Here is a 21,173-nt window from a genome sequence, read left to right as displayed (position 1 = left end):
GTAAAAATTTTTACAAAAGTCAGGGTGCACAATTGAAGACCCCTACTGTGGTTTAGTACCTATTGTATCCATGATACCTTTTTACTGTATTGTATGTCACATAGCTAGAGAGGAAGGGAAACTATTTTTTTTTCCCCTCTCTATTTGGAGCTTTACTGTTTGCTGTTAAAAAAAAATTGTAAAACCTTTCTTCTTCTTACTGTTTTGTTTATTTGCTGAAGTCTTCCTCCTATCTCCTGCCCCCATGTCTCTTAGAATAGGAAAGACCTTTTACAAATGTAAAGGCTTGTATGCACCCTCAGAAATGCCTCCTTAGTGGCATAGTGGCCGTGGAGCAGAAGCATGCGTCAGCATGGTTCCCAAAATGTTTAGTTTTCATGGGCGAGATCAAATTTGAGCAGAATGTTTCTGAGCGACTTAGGCTTGTAGTTTTATCAAATTCATACAGTGTATTTATTTATCCGTAGTGATAGTAAAATTACAAAGGAAATTTTTTTTAATTTGCTTAGTTTCAATACTGCCATTGTGATAGTAGACTTATTACTTAGTACAAATTGGAATATACCCTATGATAAAATTTATTTGCCTTGCAAATAGAAAAATCTAAGCATTGTATAAGCAAGCATTCGATTATGCCACACCCTCTCTCCTTGACTTAATTTACCCTATTAAAATACTCTAAAATATTTGAGATTATGCAGAACTAAAAAGTTTCAACAACTGGATTCTTAAATCGGTTAAAAATGATGCATTAGTGTCATGGACATTAGAGTATCTTCAGTTGATTAAATTTAACCTCTTAGTTGTAAATATTTTTTTAATTTTAGAAAAGGGCACAGAAGGAACATTGAATCCTATGAAATATTCCACTAGAAAAGAAACTATACTTTTTCTAAACAGAAATAGCTTTATCTTTATACTGAGAATTATTAGTTTATAAAATCACTAAGTCACATGGCATTGCACTCTACAGAACTAATTAGTTTTTATTTTGGTAGACCTTTCAAGTCTTTAATTTTTTTATATGTTGGCATGCCCACACTCATAAACACATGACTTGATATAAATCAAATAATGCTTTGTCTTTACATGTAATTATATTATGTACTCTAATCATTTTAAAGAGACATATCCCATTATAAACAGTGTTGTAATGAACAGCCAGAACATTCTTAAGTTGCGTTTGTCCAGGTACTTGCACCCTTCTGAGTCCTTAGGATGAATGTCTGGAACTCCTGAGTTTAAGGACATACGCTTTTAGCATTGATACATTTTGTCAGTGCTTAAGAGAAATGAATTATTTTACAGGGTTAAATGTACTTTTCTACCTACCAAAATGATGAAAGATTGCCACACTAAGCAATCTAAAAGAAAAATTGGTGCTACCAGCAGTTCAGTTTGATTTGACATTTACTGAGCGCTGAGTACTACTTATGTGTCAGATTGTGGGCCAGTTGTGAGGGTTGCAAAAGTGGAATGACTCAGTTTTATTGGACTAATGGAAATTACAAAAGAAATAGCAGTTAAAATATGATATGGTAAGTATGACAGAGAGTTTGTATACCAGTATGGGGAATTTAGAAGTCTTTGTAAAGAAAGTGGCATGGAAGCTGAGATTTGAAGGATAAATGTGATTTATGAGGAGAAGGGAGGCGGGCTTTAGGCCATAAGGAATAGGTATCAGAGATTTTGACGAATTCTGAGAACTAATATAATTTTAGAATGTGGAGCATGAATGCAAGGGGTGAGGCACCAGAGACAGAGCTAGAGAATAAAGCAGAGCTGAGACCATAGAGAACCTTGTAGTAGAGTTCCTGAGTATGGATTTTGAGAAGTAAGGGATAGTATAGTAAGGAAGCAATGAGATCAAATTTGAGCTTTAAAAAATTACCGTGGCTCTAGTTTGAGGAGAAACTTGAAGGCAAGCAAATCAAAGAATTCCAAGGTCAAAAGGATGTGGTGAACTTGATTTGGGAAGGCATCTGTACCAAGAGTCCAAGCTCACCAATTAGACAAGGCAGTAAGGAGGGCAATTTTCAAAGTCTGGTAAGCAAAAGCACCATTTATCTAATGGCTCTTCTGTCTTGAAAAAGCAAGCAAACTACTTCCCCGGGGAAATGGGAACTTCTACCCACCCACTCTTGTCTAAAATTAGAATTAGAAAAACAAGGTATAATGATATCATCATCACTATCATCATCTTGTAGCTATTATCAGAAAGACTACAGTTAGGTATACTTAATTATAGACCTAAAACAAAGTTACTCATTCTGGAATGGAATAGAACCTCATAATATACTTTTTGTCTTCATCAAAAATGATTCAGAAGCCATGTGGAATGGGCTTGCAAGGTGAAGGAGGGAACTCCAGGTCTCGAAAATGCATTGGGTAAGGAAGGAAGGGCCAACAGTCCCTAAACTTAAAATGTGAAAAGTTTCAGTGATTTAACAGGATCAGCTACATGCAATTCTTTCTGTGAACACTGTGTAAAACTTCATGATCCTCTAGAAGTCAATTTGTGTAATTTTGATTCATCCTGATGAAAGTCTAGGTGAATACCAGAAAAACTTGTGCCTCATTTACCCTCCCTGTGTAATCCATACCATGTATTTTATTTAAAAATCATTTGTTCAAATTGTCATTCTTTTACATACTCATTTTGATGTGAGGAGAACAAACTTAGCAAGCTAAGGACACTGTGGGAAATGGGAAATATTTCACAAATAATTTACATAATGCTTATCTGTCACCAAACAAGTATGACCTTCACAAAAATGACTTCATCTCTTTTAGGTGTACATTATTTTTTCTGATGCTGTTTCTTGGTGATTGGTGCTGTTTCTGTGTGCTGTATTTGAGATGTCTGTCTTTTCATAAAGCTACTTCTCTTCCTGAGCCCCACACTTCCGATTGCTATTCTGAGACTATTCCTCCTTTAGTTGTGCCCGTATTTATTTACCATGTACTGCATATTGAATCATAGTGTTAGATACGGTGGAAAAGGTAGCTCATTGAGTGGTTTTTTCCTAAATGACTTTAATTTCTTGTAAAAATGATGCTTACCTATAAAAAATTGAGGCACTACATCAGAGAAAGAAAATAGGAAACCTAAAACAGCAACACACCTAAAAACATCCAGAAATAACTGTCATAAACAATGAGTGAGGATTACTCCAGATAGCTCTTGAATTTAGGACTAGAGATACTGATCCATTTAAATATAAAACTATAAGACTATATAACTGTGAAAATTCTGCTAATCAATGCTATGGACATTGACAATGTGAAAACAATAATACAACTAACCCAAATTAGAAAATGGAAGAAAGAAAACATAGAAAAAAATGTTAAGTATACTAATTTCCTCAACCTTTAGGGCAGGAAATTAATCAGTACAGCCTAAAACTGAATCATGTAGTTTTTTAAAAAATGACTCTAATTTCTTAATATTTTCATAACATTTTTTCATATAATGGAGGAACTTCTTAGGAAATCACTTGAGACAAAGAAACATTTGTATACAATTTAGAAATTTCTTTAGTCTCACATCCATTTAGTATTTTCATGTTAAATTCAAGTAAAATAAAGCAAAAAAAAATTCTCTGAATAAAATTATCTATTTAACCTTGGTTTTTCCTCTTCTTGGATCACTAAGGGAGGTAAGGACACTGGGCAGATCTCTGCCCCCAAGTTTGAAGAAAGAGAGATGAATACGGGAAGTTGCAGAAGCCACCATGGGAACAGCGCTGGGAGAGAAAACTTGAACTGTAATTGACAATTTCCGGGAGGCCCAGTGTGGACAAGTCTGAGAGTTAAAAACTCCAGGGGGGAACCCAGTCACAGGGGGCCTCCACAGTATTGAGATTTACCTCCCAGAGTTCAAGCAGGTTCTCACAGTAAGAAAGAGAAAACTTAACTTTGACTAGTTTTTAGCATTCTTGGAATAGTTAAGCTACAGTAGTTAGGACTAATCCATAATCATTTTTGTTTAATGCTTTTGTTTAAGCATAGTATTTGTTCTTTGCTTTAATGGTTGTAATGGAAGACAATCATTTATGTCTTATGTTACCTGAGTCCCTGATGGCTTTCTTCTCACAATATGTCAGTCTACTTCCTCTGTCAATGAGAAAAAGTAAACTTAATTTTAAGTTATTTTTTCTTATTAATTTATGCTGGTTGCTTCAAGAACACTTTGTCTGTTGTGCTCTGCATTTTGACTGTGCAAAGTTTTCATCTGAATTTTCTTTTTATTTCTCCTGCTTGAATTCATTGAGCTCTCCCAAATCTGAAGACTAAATAAAGTTTTTCATCAGTTTTGGAAAATTCTCAGACATTATTGCCTCAATCTCAGTCTTTTTATTTTCTCTTTCTGTAATTCCATTTATATATGTAGAGGACTCGCTCACTCTGTCTTCCAGGTCTTTTAACCTCCTATAGTTGATTGTTTTCACTGTTTCGCATCCTGAAAGCTGTGCCTGCATCTTCTTCACTCGCTCTCTCTTTCTCAGCTGTTCAACTTTCCATTGAGTTTAACTTCAGCTATTCTGTTCATCCCTTCTAAAGGTTGGTTGATCCTTTTTCCAGTTATTGTTATAGATCTTACATTCAATTTTTTTATTCTTTTATTCTCTACATATAATAAGCATGCTTGTTTTATTTTTGCACTATTTGAAGATTTGGGGGTCAGGCTCTGTTATCTGTTGTTCCCCTGCTTCTCACAAATAATGCCTTGTTTTGTTGTATATTATGATTTTTTTTTTAATTAGGAGCTATTTTGTCTTAGAACTCTTTAGAATTCTGTGAAATCTGGATTGAGGATTCCTTTCTTCAGGTAGAATTTGCCTTTGGTTCTAATAGGTACATATAGTGATCTATACTGGTGATTTTACTTAAACATACTCCTTAGATACCCTGAGAATATTCATTAGCTTGAGAGCCTGCTTACCTGCATGAAACTGAGACAGACGAGCTTTTTTTGTGGTCTTCCTGTGTCCTAGTAGATGTGTGTATTCCCATCCTTCTCATGAGTGGAGAATGCTTAGCTTTATGTGTAGAAGTAGCAGTTCTATCCTCATGATTAAAACCCCATGTTAACACTTACATTCCCACATTACCAGTAACTCAGAGTGTCCCAATAACAGTTCCAAAGCTTTGGCTCTGGTTTTTAGTCTTCTCCTTATTTTTTAGCCCTTTTGTTTTTAGTGAGCTAAGCTATGCATTTAAAACTAATTTTTAAATGTACTTATTGAACATTTCTAGGTGTTGATTGCAAGAGAGTTTTCACGTTACTGGTATGTTGCCTTACTGGAAATGGAAATGTCATTTGCTTTTCATATTGAGTTAATATCACTTATAAAGTTGGATTGAGGAATAGACATATGGCTAAAGGCCGAATTTCTGCCACAACAGATTTGCTCCACTTCTGTGAAGTATTGGCTAAGCCAAGTTCTTGCTGTGAAATAACATGTTTGATTCTGAACTTCTTACTTGGCGTTTAGATGGAATAGCAATGTCACCTAGTGTCGTGGACATTTTATGATTTTATGCAGTATTTGCTCTTGTTTAGTCTATTTGGGAAAAGACAATACCATTTTTTAAGATTTGAAAGAGATCTTACAAAGATTAATGGCAATCGACATCAGATATCTGAACTTTTTATTTAAAAATAGAAGTGATCCTTCACATGAAAGGAGTAAGATTGTAAGTCTACAGGTTTTATGTGGATGCTTTTAGATTTCTCCTTCCCAAATTGCAGTGTACTTACCGATAGGTATACATGCAGTCTTTCTATTCCTACATATTGGTCTAGCTGATTATAAAGGGCATGTAGATCATTATCTCGCCGATTAAATTTTATCCTCTGATAGATGCTTTCCAGAATCAGACTAAAATAATGTAGGTTCTCTGTTAGCCTCTCCCATAGAGGCTAACTGATTCTCATCTTTCTTTGTTGATATGTTTATTTTTTAACTTTCAAGAAAATCATAAAGAATATAAACAATTGAGTTTCAAATGCTACTGACCAGAATTAGGATATGAGAATTTTGTAATTTTTAGTTCTTTACACTGTTTAGTTTTTAAAACTTTTTTTTTATAATATATAGTATTTAATCCAAGCAGTACATCAAATGCAAAAACTTAAGCTTTGTAAATCTATGCGCCCATGAGAAAAATGGAAGGATTTGCCTTTTTAATCTCTTTAGTCAGTCAGAGGTCTCACTCAGTCAGGAACTGATTCTGCAAATAGAAGAATAAATGTAGTGCTGGTGGGGGAAGCGAGAGCAATAATGGTGATAATAGAAGCAACCTAGTGCTAAGTCCGTACTCTGGGCCAAGCTCCATGTTAAGTATGCTAAGTAATTCCCATGGAATCATATTTTTTCATTCAACCTTACTATTTTCACTTCAGGATGAGGAAACTGAGACTTACTAATAGGTAGAACAAAGCTTTGAACATACAGTGGATTTCCCTGATTTAATTTGGTTAGATATTTCCAAAACACACACACATATATATATATGTCTTCAAAATTCATGTACAAACTACAGCATATTCCAATACTTTCTGAGATATAGTAAACATGCATCGCTGCTACGGCTGGTGATAGGAAAGTATAAAAGTTATGTCTTACATCTATACTTTTAATCCTTGTGAAGGGCTTTTATTACGGCTATTTTATGATTTCATCAACAGCCAAACAAAGCAGTCAAACTGTTGTTTCATTTCAAACAGACCAGTACCTTTGTTATTAAAGCAACAGACTAAAAACCAAGAAGAGTGTACAGTTTGGTTTTCAGTCATTCCGTGTGTTAGGAATTCTTATCAGGCGTTGGGAAATAGCAGGCGTGAGCTAACTGCAAGCGTTTCATCCATGGTCCGAGAAGTGGTGATCTCCAATGGACACGTTTAGCTGTCAGCTTGCTTAACAGGGTCTCTAAGCAAATTTATTTACTGTCTTATATAAGAAAGTTATACATATTTCATTCATATTTATAGACTAACATTCTCTTCAAAAACATATCAAATGCTCAGGTCTTGACAACTTTTATAGTTTTTAAAGGTGAATGTTAGAGAACTTCAGTGTTTGAGTTTAACACCTTTATATTAAGGTATTTCTCATACAGCCCTGGCTTGTATGGTTCAGTGGATTGAGTGCCGGCCTGAGAACCAAACGGTCATGGGTTCGATTCCCTGTCAGGGCACATGCCTGGGTTGTGAGCCATGTCCCCAGTTGGGGGTGTGTGAGAGACAGCCACACACTGATGTTTCTCCCCCTCTCTTTCTTCCTCCCTTCCCTTCTCTCTAAAGACAAATAAGTAAAATCTTTTTAAAAAGATATCTCTCATGCCATAAGCAAAAAGAACAGATATAATTCAAAATTTTCCTAAGGCACATTCCTGGAAACTAGGGAAAATGAGAAAAGCACCTGGGAAAAAATAAAAACTCACTGAAAATTATGCAAGATAACTTGTCATTGCCATATTAAATCTTCAACCTTAAACTGAAAAGCTGCACAATTTTTTAAAAATTGCAAGATTTTAAACTCTTTTATAAAGTAATATAAATAGTCTGATTAAAATATAAACATACTGTAGTTATAAAAACTTTCCCAAGTAGTCACTTATTCATAGTGTCTCCTGTTGCATAAAAAATGTTTAGCTTAAAAATAAGGCCCTCAAGTCTGAACTTACTTTTCACTCAGTGGATAGTTAGCAGATTAAGTGAGAAATCACATAATGAATCAGGATGTCTGTGTCATGTTTGCCATCTCATTATTGACTTGGACGATATGGAAAAAACCTCTTACTATCTCTGCACTTCAACTTCGTAGTGTCTGAGATAAAGATGACCACTCTGCATCTCACCATTTCCTCAGCGAACGGGGTCTAAGGTCGTAAATCCAAAGGAACTGAAATATAACGATCTGCAGAATGCAATCACTTTTTCATGTATAATATGATTATGCATTTCAGAAATATTTATTCAGACCCTCCTCAGACTATTCTTAGTTGATGGTAAAACAGAGGCAAAGAAGAATTATTCATTGCTTTCTTGTGGCCATATAATGATGTTAGGTCTAGGTTTTCCTATTAACACCTCTTTTTTTAACCCAAATGTTTAATCTTTTGGAATGGATGTTAGTTTAAAAAAAAAAATCCATCAATAACATTAGAGTAAATATCTTTAATAATATAGTAATTAGTATCATTCGGTCATCAATTTTTACTTGAAATCATTCATTTTTATGTATTGTTTAAATTGCTTATATAATTTTACATCTGCAAGATGATTGTAGTGTATTTTGTCATTAAAAAACTGCCTTCTAAGCACCAGATAGTGTTCTTACGCATATTAATTCTTAATATTTGCACTAGTCTTGTTATAATGCATGTGCTGAATATAGCCACAATGTATAGATGAAAAAACTGAGGCTCAGTTAGGTTGACAACTTTGCTGGAAGGGTTATGCTCAACTGCCGCTTTCTCCAGAAAACATTGAAAGATGCGGAAGGTTTTAGTAGACAGAAATAGGGAGGAAAGACCACTTTAGGTAATGACAGTGGCACAAACAAAGGGGTATGTGTGCTGAAGCTCAAAGTTTGCCAAGGTAATTATGACTAGTATGTTCTGGCCAAAATGTAATGTAACTATGGAGGATATGTGAGAAATAAAGTCGAAAACGTAGTCTGAAGGTGGCTCACGAGAGGGAGTTGGGAAGATCATGGGTGTAGAGTTGTAGGATTTGACATAAGTATGCCAAGTGAATGGAGGAAACATCAGAGCAGAGGTGCGTAGACCAAGTAGGAGACTGTTGTGACAGTGAAGTCACGAAAGCCGGGAGAGCTGTCTCTAACCGAGGAAAAGACGAGACTTGTAAAAGAGAAGGGCGAGACTCCTTATCAGCTGTGGGAAGTACAGGAGTGCCAGAAGGTGGGGCTCACTGTCAGCCTTGTGGTGACTTGATCAAAAGTAGGAAAAAGGGCCAAAAATGACCAATATGACTTTTAAAATGATACATTTGATGCATCTATGGGATATCTAATGGAAGTATCCATTTGGCAGTTAGAAATGTGAATTTAAGCTTGAAGTAGAAATGTGTAAAGATCATCAGGCCAAATACAATGGCTCCAGTAAGATAGATGGAATCATATGAACTAAGGAGGGGAAGGCTGGTGGGGAGTGTAGGATGGAGGGGGATAAAGGGGAGAAAAAAAATGGGACACCTATAATAGTATAATCAATAAAATATACTTTAAAAAAAAGATAGATGGAATTGAAGTCCTGAACATGGATGAAGTTTCTAAAGAGAGAGACGGTTGAGCTAGGCTACTGAAAAGCACCTAAATTTGAGGAGCAGGAGGTAGAAGAGTAAAACCACTGAAAACAGACAAGGAATATCTAAAAGGGAGGAGGAGCTCTGGTATGTCAGAGCGAGCAAAGGGTGAGAGGTAAGGTGGTCAACAAAGTTGGGTTCTCTGAAGGTCTCAGTCACTATGTAAAGGGAAGCTGTTGAAATTTTTGATTCAGATATCATAAGTTACTTCTTAGAAGACAGCAATCTAAGGACTCTGGGTTACTAGCAAGGTTAAAATGAGTAGAGAGTGGATTAAAGGAAGACAAAAAGAACAATTAAAAAATTGGTTGTAAAAAAAAAACTTGGAAGCTCAAAGGTGTGGAAAAATTGAATGAAAATGTTCTCACCTGGCCACTCACAAATGTTTAGCATTTCGACTTTGCCCCAGATTCTCTTCTAGCTCTGTCTTTGTTACTAGCCCTGCTACCCCTTTAAGACATTTATGCTTTAGCGTGTACCTGTGTTTCCTTCCCTACCTCTCTGACTTGATTTAGGCACACTATTCGGATGCTCCTTCACTGTATCTCCACATGGCCAACTCCTGCTTATCTCTCAGGACCCAGTTAAATGCCTCCTCTGAAGCCGTCCTTTACTTAACCTATGAAATTACTTCTCTAAATTTCAACATGCTTTAGTCATTTCTTTTCATGGTGGTTATGGCTTTTTATTATATACTGTTGTTGTTATTTATGTATGGGTGACCCCCCCCAAAAAAAGGGATTACCTTCTAGAGGTTGGGCTTCTTGTAGTAGAGGCTTCCCACACTAGCATTGTTGTGAAAGACTGCATTTGGCTTCAGTGAATTTTTTTTTGAAGACTCTTTCACCCACATCTGCCCATTTAATGACAGGGGATTTAGGAGTGCACTTGCCCAAACCGTGCTGAGTTTTTGACCAAAAATGCCATGACCTCCATGCCCCACCCTCCCTATTCACCTGCTCTTGCCTGGAGCAAATTTTTGTTGTGTCTGCTTCCCCATGAAAAATGTCCTCAAAGGAAAATGTTTTGCCAATGTGGAAGAGATGAAACAAAAAACAGAAGCACTAAAAGGCATCAAAATCGATGAGTTCAAAAACTGTTTTGAGCATTGGAAAAAAGCCTTGATATAGTGCATCAAATGGAGAGTACTTTGAAGGCAAATGAAGTTTAAACATATAAGAATAAATACACAATTTTTAATAAATACATTCCAGGTTTTCTGGGGGGGTCTCCCCTTGTATGTATATAAAATCTCCCAGTTTCTTCTCTTTATATTTATTTTCTTTTAAAATCCTTGAATACATTTATAATAGACGTTTGAAAGTTTTCTGCTAATTATATAATTTCTGTCCTTTCTGGGTTTGTTTCTTTTACTTGTTTTTTGTTTGTTTTTGGCTTTTTTTTGTTTGTTTGTTTGGGTCATATTTTCTTGGGTATGACTTAAAAAAATAGGAAGTAATTACATTTATCTAAGAAATAAACTAGCTATGATGGTGAAAATGAAGAAGAGCATTTATATGTGAACAAGATTGGAAAATGACGTACTTCAACAATGATTCAGTTGGGAGGGAGAGCAGCCCCAGAGGAGTTTTAAGGTCTGCTTATGACAGAAAGTGGTTCTATGACCAAATAGGGACGTCAGAAGAAGGAGCAGATTTGGGCAGGAAGGAAATGACTTCAAGTTTGGACATAGAGCATTTGTCATTATTGTGACATCTAGCCTCTGCTGTTCCCCTAGATCTGGGCTCTTGAATTGTGGCTAGTTTGAATTAAGATGTACTAAATACACACCAGATTTAGAAGATTTAGTACCAAAAAAAGAATGTAAAATATCATATTAATATTTTTATGTTGATTGCATGTTGAAAAATATTTTGGACATTAACCTGTTTCTTTTTACCATTTTTTTTAAAATGTGGCTGCTAGGAAACATAAAATTACATATGTGTCTTATTTTGTATTTATTTCTGTTCAACAGCACTAATATACTTGGAGATATGCAATAGTTAGAAATGCAGGACCAAAATCAGGGCAAAACATCTAGATCTGCAAATAAGCTGTATGAAGGCGATACTTGATGTTATGTGATAATTAGATAAAAAATGCCACTGTACAGGGAGTAGAAATTAGAAAAATGCCAACAATTATAGGATGAGAAGACAAAGAGTAACTAGGAGAATTGGAGAATCAAGACTCTTAAGTGGTAGATAAGTCTGATTAGTATAGAATTTCAAGAAGGAAGGAGTGGTTAATATCATTGAATGATAGGTCAAAGCGGAAGAGGAGGACTGAGAAAAGGCATTGAATTTGGCTGATACAGAAGCAGTTTCAGTAGAGTTTAAGAAGGATAGATTGCAAGAGATTAAGTAAGAAGTTAGAGGTGATGGAGTAGGCTGTGTATATAGACTATTCTTTCAGGCAAGGAGTCCACTTGGGAAGATAATAATCACTTTATTGGAGCAGAGTCTGGGGAAACGTGAGCATGTCTGTTGGCTGAATGAAAGGATCTTTGAAGTAGGAGTGCTTGAAGTTGTAAGAAAGAGAAGATAATTTCTATAGTAAGGCCCTAATGCTTTGGGTCCCAAACCTGAGTGCATGATGGAATCACCTGGGGAACTTGTTGCAAGAGCAAATTCCCAGGCAACATCCAGCATCTAAAGAAATCATATTCTGTGGAGGTTTGTCGTCTGTGATTGATGTATCCATAAGGACAAACAAGTCAAGAAGATTAAGGGTGCAGTTGAGCACATCAGTGAAGTGGCTGACCATGTCATCCGGTATGGATACAGAGTCTGCTGGGGTTAGAATAGGGCCGTTAGATCATGAACTGTGGGTACGGATTTAAGAGCGATCACAGGCTAAGTATGAACGAATACTTAGAAAGAAGAAGGTAGTAGATGTTGATCAGAGAGGGAAGTTTCAGAATTCAGGATTTTGGAGGCCAAGCAAATACAGAATATGGCTGTTTGTGTTTGATGTGGGAAAGAGGTAGAAAGAACTGAGTCACGAGCATTGTAAGGCCTCAGTTTGGTGACTTCTCGAGAGTGGTAAAAACGCATTAGAGATCAGGAGGAAGAACTAAAGGTTGAATCACTTTAGGATTGTGGAGACTTAAGATCCCACTAAACCTTGGCGTGGGTGTCTTTGGAACCCTTTCCAGAATGACAGCCTGCTTGGACTAGACTGTTCTCAGTCTGTCTCTGTGACCCTCTACTCTACCTCTACTCTAGCTAGTGTGACCCCCACTCTAGCTTTAGCTGAAAATAGAGTGAATGTTTGACATTCGCAGATAAAATGCATAGTTTTGACTTCACAAGTGACCCTAAGGGTTCATCAAGCGGCACTTAGAATCTCCTGTCCTAAAACCGGCTTGTAGAAACTAGTCTTTAACTTCTGACTTCCAGTGAGATGCATTTCAGTTTGCCTTTCATATATGTCTGTATTTATCATCAGAATACATCAGTCTGGTAGTTTTCACAGAAGAGGAAGTTATTTGCCAAATTGTGGCATTAAATGGATTAAAAATTGAATTTAAAACTTGGGTTTATAAAAATTTTAGCACTGCAACTAGCTTGTAAAAACTACTTAATAAATGATAGTTATTTCTGGTAGTTCAAGAATTCTGTGAGTTTTAAAGCCAAATCTTTTAGTAAATAGTATTTTATCAAAAATTTTGCTTTGATTTGGAAGTCCGTGAATTATTAAACTGAAACTAGAATGTTAAATTTGCAAGTAAATTAGAGAGAGAACAGTGGATCATTTGTCACTTACCTACTTCTGTTTGATATACTTGAGAGGAGGTATATTTTATAATAATTCATTTTCATACCAGAAATACACATACACAGAAACAAAATGAATTACATTAATTCACTTTGTTTCTTCTAGATATTGTGTACCTGAAAACCAGAATTACTTGTTTTTGCTAAATAACTTTTTCTCAGTATATTATATATTTATATAATTGTGTTTGCTTTACAGTGAAGAGCTGAGAAAAGAAGCAAGACAATTAAAGCGGGAACTCTTAGCAGCAAAACAAAAACAAGTAGAAAATGCATCAAAACAAGCAGAAAAACAAAGTGAAGGTAAGGGCATTTATGAGGCTTATATTTTTACTTAGTACTTCTTCCCTCCCTCCCCTCTTCCTTCCTACTGTCCTTCTCTTTCTCTGTTCCTTCCTAGATTGAACTTTGCTTTTTTTTTTTTAATACTTTGGGCTTTTGTCTAAGAAGCAAATTCAATCAAACATGATTGTAACTATTATTCCTAAATTTAAAAAAATAATACTTGATGTCAGGCAAAATGTAACTGTTGCCATAGCACGTATCTAGAAGAGCACAGAATGGCATGTTCGCTGTTTTGTGCTGCACACCATGTAAAACATCAAGAAAAGCACTTAGCCCCTGTGTCTGATACTTCTATAAACAGGTATGCATTCATTTGAGCTGTATTTACTACAGACTTGTTTTTTATTCAAGTCTTATGTTTAGGTACAGAAAATCTAAAATACTGATAAAAGTGATCAAAAGCTGATCAAAAATAATACCCTGCTTTCTATGTTCTTTATTTCACTATGATTTTTATGGAGCTAGAAGCTTCAAGAAAGCAATTTTACTGATGATCTGTATTTTAACACTGCTTCAGCTATAAAGCATGTAATAATCAATTTCAAAATAGCAGATTGGAATCCTCACATTTGTCTTCTTACAATCATAAATTTCATGGAGATTGTTTCTTATAATTAAATCATTTTAAATATATGAAAGTAAGTCCTTTCAACTAGAAAGATCTTTTACTTAAATTTTTTTTGAGCTAAGAATTATCAGTACCCCATATCTGGAGAACCATGCTGGACCAGGGGTGTGTGGTCAGCATGGATAGATGGTTCTTGCCTTCAGAGTTCATGATCCAGAAGGAGTGAGATAACTGAAAACTGATCATTACTGTCATAGTGATGAGTGGTTAGGGCCTCCATTAGACATAACCAGTGCTGTGTTTATTTATGGGCTTTTGAAATACTGAATTCAACTAGATAAAGAAAGATTTGAGCCCTAAAGTATGATTTCTTAACATGAAAAAGAAGATTCTTACGCAACTTACTTCAATCTATTTATGTGATAGTTAGCCATGTTAAAATCTTTTTTTGCCATAATTAGAAGGAGAATTACATTAACAATTACTTTTCTGAATTTAATTTTCTTTATATCATCTAAAAACATGGATTTTTCCCTTAATCTAAATGACACTTAACATTAGCTTCAAAAAAATTTGGGTCATGGTTGCTATTGTTTTTCTTCCAGCCTCAGAATGAGCCGTTTTACTTATTTATTTTGTTATTCTATTTTGAAATAATTTTAGGCTTATAGGGAACTTACAAAAATAATAGAGACTTTCCTTATACCTTCGGTGTTAAGGTCTTGTATAACCATAGCACAATGATCAAAGCCAAGCAATTAATGTTGACACAATAATGTTAATTAACTGTAGACCTTATAGAATTCACCAGTTTTCCCATTAATGTCCATTTTTTGGTTTTATGATTCTGTCCAGAATTCCATATTACAATTAACTTATCATGTCTCCATGTTCTCATCGATTTGTGACAGTTCCTAAGTTTTTTCTTGCCTTTCTTGACCTTGCCACTTTGAAGAGTCCTGGATAGATATTTTGTAAATTGTCTCACCTTGAGTTTGTCTAGTGTTTTCTCGTGATTAGAGTGAGGTTATGCATTTTTGCGGCAAGATTGCCACATTGGTGATAAGTCCTTTCCAGTGCGTTATACTAGAAGTAACAAGGTATCTATTGTCTCTTTACTGGTGTCTTTTTACTGAGTTGCTACACTGTACTGATTGTAAAATTACTCTTTTCTCCTTTGAGATGGTAAGTGTTTAGGGGAAGGTACTTTGAGACTATATAAATATTGTTTCTTTTCAAGCTTCTCCCACTAATTTTATTTAGCATCAGTAGATCAACCTTACCTGTAGGCAACAGTTATTTACTGTGGGGTTCTAATGGTGACTTTCTGTTTCCCTGATTCCTATTAGTTTTACTACTTGGAATACTTCCGTAAGAAAGAGCTCTCTCTTCTATTTTTTATTTATTTACTTATTTATGCCAGTTGGTTTATAAGTATTTATTTTATTCTATGTGTTATAATCCCAAACTGTCATTATTTATTTTGTTGTTCCAATCATACCCACATTGGCTCATAGTAGCTCTTTCTGGCTGTCTGTCCTTTCCTCTTGCCCATCCTACTTCCTTTCTTACTTTCTGGCACAAGATGCTCCAGGCTGATTTGTGTTTTGCCTTCTATACATCTGGAATCAAGCACTTCTCCAGGGAACTCTGGTTTCTCTTATTGGAGTTTGTATTTAGAAACCAAGATGTGGACACTAAGTTGGCCATTTTATTTTAATTCTAATATTATTGAGTGTTATTAGGAGCAATTTGTATTGTCACTATCTTCTTAGAATGCTTAACAAAATTCATTTTTAGCCCCTATCTATGATGCATTATGGATTACCTTCTTCTTGGGACTGTATTTCCTCTAAACTTACTTTGATCTTTTAAAATTCACAGGTATTGCTGATCATGTGATAGAAATTTAGTGTGAAAGATTTGTGAGTTTCAGTGAACACTGCATTGTACTTAATATTCACACATGCCTGTGAAGTGTTTAAGTCTGATCGCCCTTCTTTCTCCATGATTGAAGATGGTACCATGAGCCATCTCACTACGCAGGGCTGTGGAAATGAAGTGGGATTTTAGGCATCCTTGAATGCATGCTAGAGCTTAGCCTGCCTCCCCAGCCAACAGATACTCTAAGGTTGGAGCTATGTAAACGCTGGGAGCACATCCAAAGGTTCACATATGCATTTGCATGGTGAGATTATTTCATGAAAAGAAGTTGGAAAGTGTCATCTCACCATAGCCTTATAACTTCATGCATCAGTTGAGCTGAATATCCTCTCGAACCTATTCAGGAAAGATTTCTTGACTGGGCTCTATGGCTACATATCGGGCTTTTATAGTGTGCTTTATTTTAGTCCAAGACTAAATTATCTGAGTATTATGGCAACTCTGGATGATTTGGTCTTTTGAACATGATATGCTATATCTAGTGATTTAATTTGCCAAGAAACTTAGAAGTAGATAATCAATATTAAAAAGAGCCTTGTGGATATTTTGGTGTGTAGTAAGTTGTGTTATATAGACCTGTCTTTCAAATGAGTTTTACCTGGATGCATGTACCACATCTGCTAGTGTAAAGAGACTAAAAATACATTAATTTTATTTTGAATAGTAATTTTGACATTAATACTGGGTGCTCATTATATGTAACACTAATAATATATGAATGCTTCAGAATATTATATTTTCTCAAAAAATAAATAGGAAAGTACTAAGATTCTTCATTCCAGTGCAGTTATTTAAACCTTTCTGACTCAGTTTTATCATATAATACTTTGTGCACTTCTCATTGATAAGATTAGATAAAATTAGATAATGAGGAAACCTTTAACAAATATACATTGCAATATAAAAACAATAATTTTATATTTGGAGGAGAAATATATAGCTACTTATATTCTATTTTGGTTTTTGTTCAAATCCTACAAATTGAAAATATAAATTTTAATACTGTGTTAGTTGCTGTTAAAGCTTATAATCAATAGGGCTACACATAAATATGACAAAATAAAATCTCAAAATAAACTTTTCTCTTATGCATTCTCACAATAGCATTTCTATAATCATACTTTTCTTAAAAGGTGTGTGTATGTGGACTTGTGTACATTCTTAATTAAAGCTTCTAGGATTATGATTTCCTGATTTTATGAATTCATCTAGCAAGTCTAATACTTGCTGACCACTGACACTTCATTGTAGAATTTAATTTTTTATCCTTGGAGTAGAAGCGCTTGGGAAGAAATCCGTAAAAACAAGAAAGCTCTGTGTGGCAATGCCTGTGCATCACTGTCCATAGTTTTGTCCTTCTTGTGTGAACTGAGTTCTCCCGCGTAGCCTGGTTCTCCAACAGGCATAATACTTTCTTCAGGGCCTCTGTTGTCTGAGGAAACCACCTTTGATCGGGACGTGATGTTTCTTGGGTTTTATAATCTTTACCCAATTTTCTGGGCTAGATTTGTATAGTTAATTTGGAATTTAGGTTCTTGCCATTGTTCTGATTGTAAATCTATTCTATCACTTGAGGCAAATTACTTTAAAATTAGGAACCATCTATTTCTCTTTATATATAAACTTAAAGATAAATAAGGTCTGTTATTTCTATTATGTTTTACGGTATTAACTTTAAAAAAAAACATTTTATTTACTTATTTTTAGAGAGGGGGAAGGGAGGGAGAAAGAAAGGGAGAGAAACATCAATGTGTGGTTGCTTCTTATGTACCCCAAACTGGGGACCTGGCCTGCAACCCAGGCATGTGCCCTGACTGGGAATCAAACTGACGACCCTTTGGTTCACAGGCTGGTGCTCAGTCCGCTGAGCCACACCATCCAGGGCTGTATTAACTTCTTATTAATGTCCTCGGTTCCATTATGATAGGATAAAGTAATGAAAAACCTCTTGAGGGAGAGATTGTTGTTTCTGTATTAGTAAACAACTGGGGCTCTACACAAGTGAGCAACCCCAAGTGCACCCCTGATTTCGGTCACAGTGGCTTGGGTGTCGGCCCACGGCCACACTCACCAACTGCACACATCCAGACAGGTGCAGCTCTTTTGTACGTCAGTTATGCTTCCACAAAGCTGCCCCCCTAAAAATATTAATCTGTAGCCCCACGTCTCCTGACATCTTTGCCTACTAAGAAAGTATACATCTAGAATTGAATGAGAAATTAAGTCAACATGTTAATCTTTTTAACACCAGTGGAGCTGAGGCTCCTGAAGGCAGCATATGGTTGGGTCATGTTTCTCTAACTTACCCGCTGATGTCTGCCTTCTGATTGGTAAGGCCAGTCCATTTACATTTAGGGTGGTTATTGACCTATGAAGGTGTACTGCTGCCATCTTTTCATTTGTCTTCTGAGTGCTCCGTGTCTCCGTTGTTTCTTTTCCCTTGTGTTTCTGTCTGCTTTGTAGTTTGGTGTTTTTCATGATGTTTTTCTCTGTTTACTCTTTGTTTATGTTATGTTTCATGTCTCTGCTCTAGATTTTTGTTTTATAGTTACCATGAGGTTTATATAAAACTTCTCATAGATAAAATAGTCTTTTTTTCTTCTAATAGCATGTTATCTTTATTTGCCTCTACAAGTCCACCCTTTTCATCTTCCCATTTTAAGTTTTTCGTTGTCATAAATTATGCCTTTTTATATTGCAAGGTCGTTACCAAACTGAAGTAACTTCCAGTATTTAAATTTCTATTCTGTAATAGGGCTGCGACTTTCTGACTCTGTTTATCACTCTAGTCAACGTTTTATATACTGTTTGCATTTTCGTTTCCAGTAGAAGACCTTCTTTCAACATTTCTTGTTAGGCAGGTCTTGCGGTGAACTCCCTTAGCTTTTATTTGTCTGAGAATGACTTAATTTCTCCTTCATATTTGAAGTATATAATTTTGCTGGATAGATTTTTCTTGGCTGGCAGTTTTCAATCTTTCAATATTTTGAATATGTCAATCAGCTCTCTCTTGGCATGTAGAGTTTAGATTGAGAAATCTAAAGACAGCCTAGTAGGGATTCCTTTCTAGATTTCTGTCTTCCCCCCCACCCCTGGTTGCCTTTAGTATTCTTTCTTTATCATTGACCTTTGACAGTTTTAATACAATGTCCTAGAGATGGTCTTTTGTGCTGAGAGAATTAGGTGGTTTGTTAGGTTCGTGTACGTGTATGTCCGGTTCCTTCCCCAAGGTTGGGAGTTCTCATCAGTTATTTCTTTTCATAGTCTCTCTGTTCCCTTCTCCCTCTCTTCTCCTTGTAGGGTACCCACTATCCGTATGTCGCTCTTTCTGATGGAGTCGGATAGTTCTTGCAGAGTTCTTTTGGTTTTGAACGTTTCTTAGTTCTCTTCCACCTGAATTGTATCTAGATTTCAATACTCGAGCCCGCTAATTCTCTCTTCCATATGGTCTTCTCTATTTCTTATGCATTCTGATACATTCTTCACTTCATTTATTCAGTTCTTCAGCTCCAGAATTTCTGTTCGGTTCAGTTTAGGGTTTCACTACCTTTGGTAAAGTACCATTATGTTTATTAACTTTATTCTTGAGCTAATTGAATTACGTTTCTGAGTTTTCTTGTATCTCATTGAGTTTCTTTATGACAGCTATTTTGAATTCTCTACCATTCATGTCAGAATCTTCTATGACTTTGAGTTTGGTTTCTGGAGAATTGTCATTTTCTTTTTGTGATATTTTCTGTCACCGTGAGTATTCATGGTGCTTGACCGGCTATTCCTCTGCTAGCACATTTGAATGAGTGGACACTTTTCTTATTTAGCTACAGCTTTGTTTTAATTTTAACAACTTAGCAGGTTGTTGATCAGAGGACTTTATTTTCCAGTAGATGGTACTTGCTATATATAGCACAAGTTTTTGGTTTCTCTTACCTGAGTTGGCTCTAGTTATGTTTGAGAGCCAGCCTTCCCGCCTTCTACCACCTCTGCCAGCAGTGTCACAGGTACCCTCTTCAGTGCTGCTTGTGCCACTGGTGCCTTGATGCTCCCCGTGCCACCATGGCCGTGGGTTTTGCTATGACCACAGGTGTCCCCACAAGGGTCACAGTGAGAGCGTGTGCCCTCACTGTGTCTGGGGTTGTCTGGATCTTGGGCAGCTCTGCTGTGGTGAAGGGATGGGACGAGTAACGTGGTTGGGAGGGGAGCCAGGATCGCAGGCTCTACTGCAGCGGCCGCTCAGTTCCCTGTGGCTGCTGGTGCCGCTGTGGCTACAGGCCAGAGTGTCATGCACTGCCCCTGCTTCTGCCGCTGGGCTCTGTGTGGTGTAGCACCACCACAGCTTGGGGGGCAGGGGGTCCTGGATGCTGATGCTCTCCTTTTTCTTTGCTGGGGCTGTGGAGGTGGGGGTGGAGTTGGAAGACCCGTCTCTGCTGCTGCTACTGTACTCGCTTAGGCCTGCAGACTCGGCCACCATGGCAGGGGAACGGGCATGGGAACTATCCCTGTCATTGCCCCAGTTCCGCTGCCACTATGCATTTTAATGCCCCCACCTTCAGATGTACAGATGTGTGGATCTCTCGGGCATTCTAGTGAAGTAGGCAGAAGGATCTTTGTTGCGTTTTAATGTCCCACTAGTTGTATGTTATAGAGGAGAGACAAAGGAAGTGTCTCAGTAATTTGATAACACCATTCCCCCCACCGAAAAAAGGTTTTCTATGTAGTAAAAATGCACGTGTCACTATGCATTTTCAGTCTTTCCAGTAAAGCTCAAGATCTGATGTTCCTTATAAGGGTATTGTCAGATAATGGATATAATTATACCTCTATATAAGAAGAAAAGCATTATCTAAAAATGACCTCATAGCTTTTGCCACTGGTTTTCCATCTATTTACTTTTTTAATATTCAGATAATATGTAAAAGAAGGCTTCAGTAAATGAAAGAAATAGAATGTCAAGGAATAAAACCATTATTGTAGGTCCCGACCGGTGTGGCTCAGTTGGTCGGGCATCATCCCACAAAGCAAAAGGTCACCAGTTTGATTCCCAGTCAGGGTGCCTACCTAGGTTGTTGCCTACGAGAGGCAACTTATCAGTGTTTCTCTCTCACATCAATGGTTCTCTCCCTCTCTTTCTCCCTCCCTTCTCCTCTCAAAAAACCAAAAAACAAATAAATAGCAAACAAACAAATAAAAAACATTATCATAG

General features: G+C 36.4%; 1 protein-coding gene across 1 annotated transcript in view; it reads left to right on the top strand.

Annotated features, from left to right (window-relative positions):
• The window catches only part of CWC27 (CWC27 spliceosome associated cyclophilin), a 175,874-nt gene that overhangs the window by 87,485 nt on the left and 67,216 nt on the right, over positions 1-21,173 (top strand). The window contains exon 11 of the mRNA XM_024578420.3: positions 13,316-13,419. Coding sequence (XP_024434188.1) covers positions 13,316-13,419 — 104 coding nt within the window. The remainder of the gene's footprint in view (positions 1-13,315; positions 13,420-21,173) is intronic.

This window comes from Desmodus rotundus, chromosome 1 (assembly GCF_022682495.2).
Source record: "Desmodus rotundus isolate HL8 chromosome 1, HLdesRot8A.1, whole genome shotgun sequence".
In the NCBI taxonomy this organism is placed as follows: Eukaryota; Metazoa; Chordata; class Mammalia; order Chiroptera; family Phyllostomidae; genus Desmodus; species Desmodus rotundus.
Note: the sequence above shows the minus strand (reverse complement) of the source record. Positions and strands in the feature narration are given on the sequence as shown.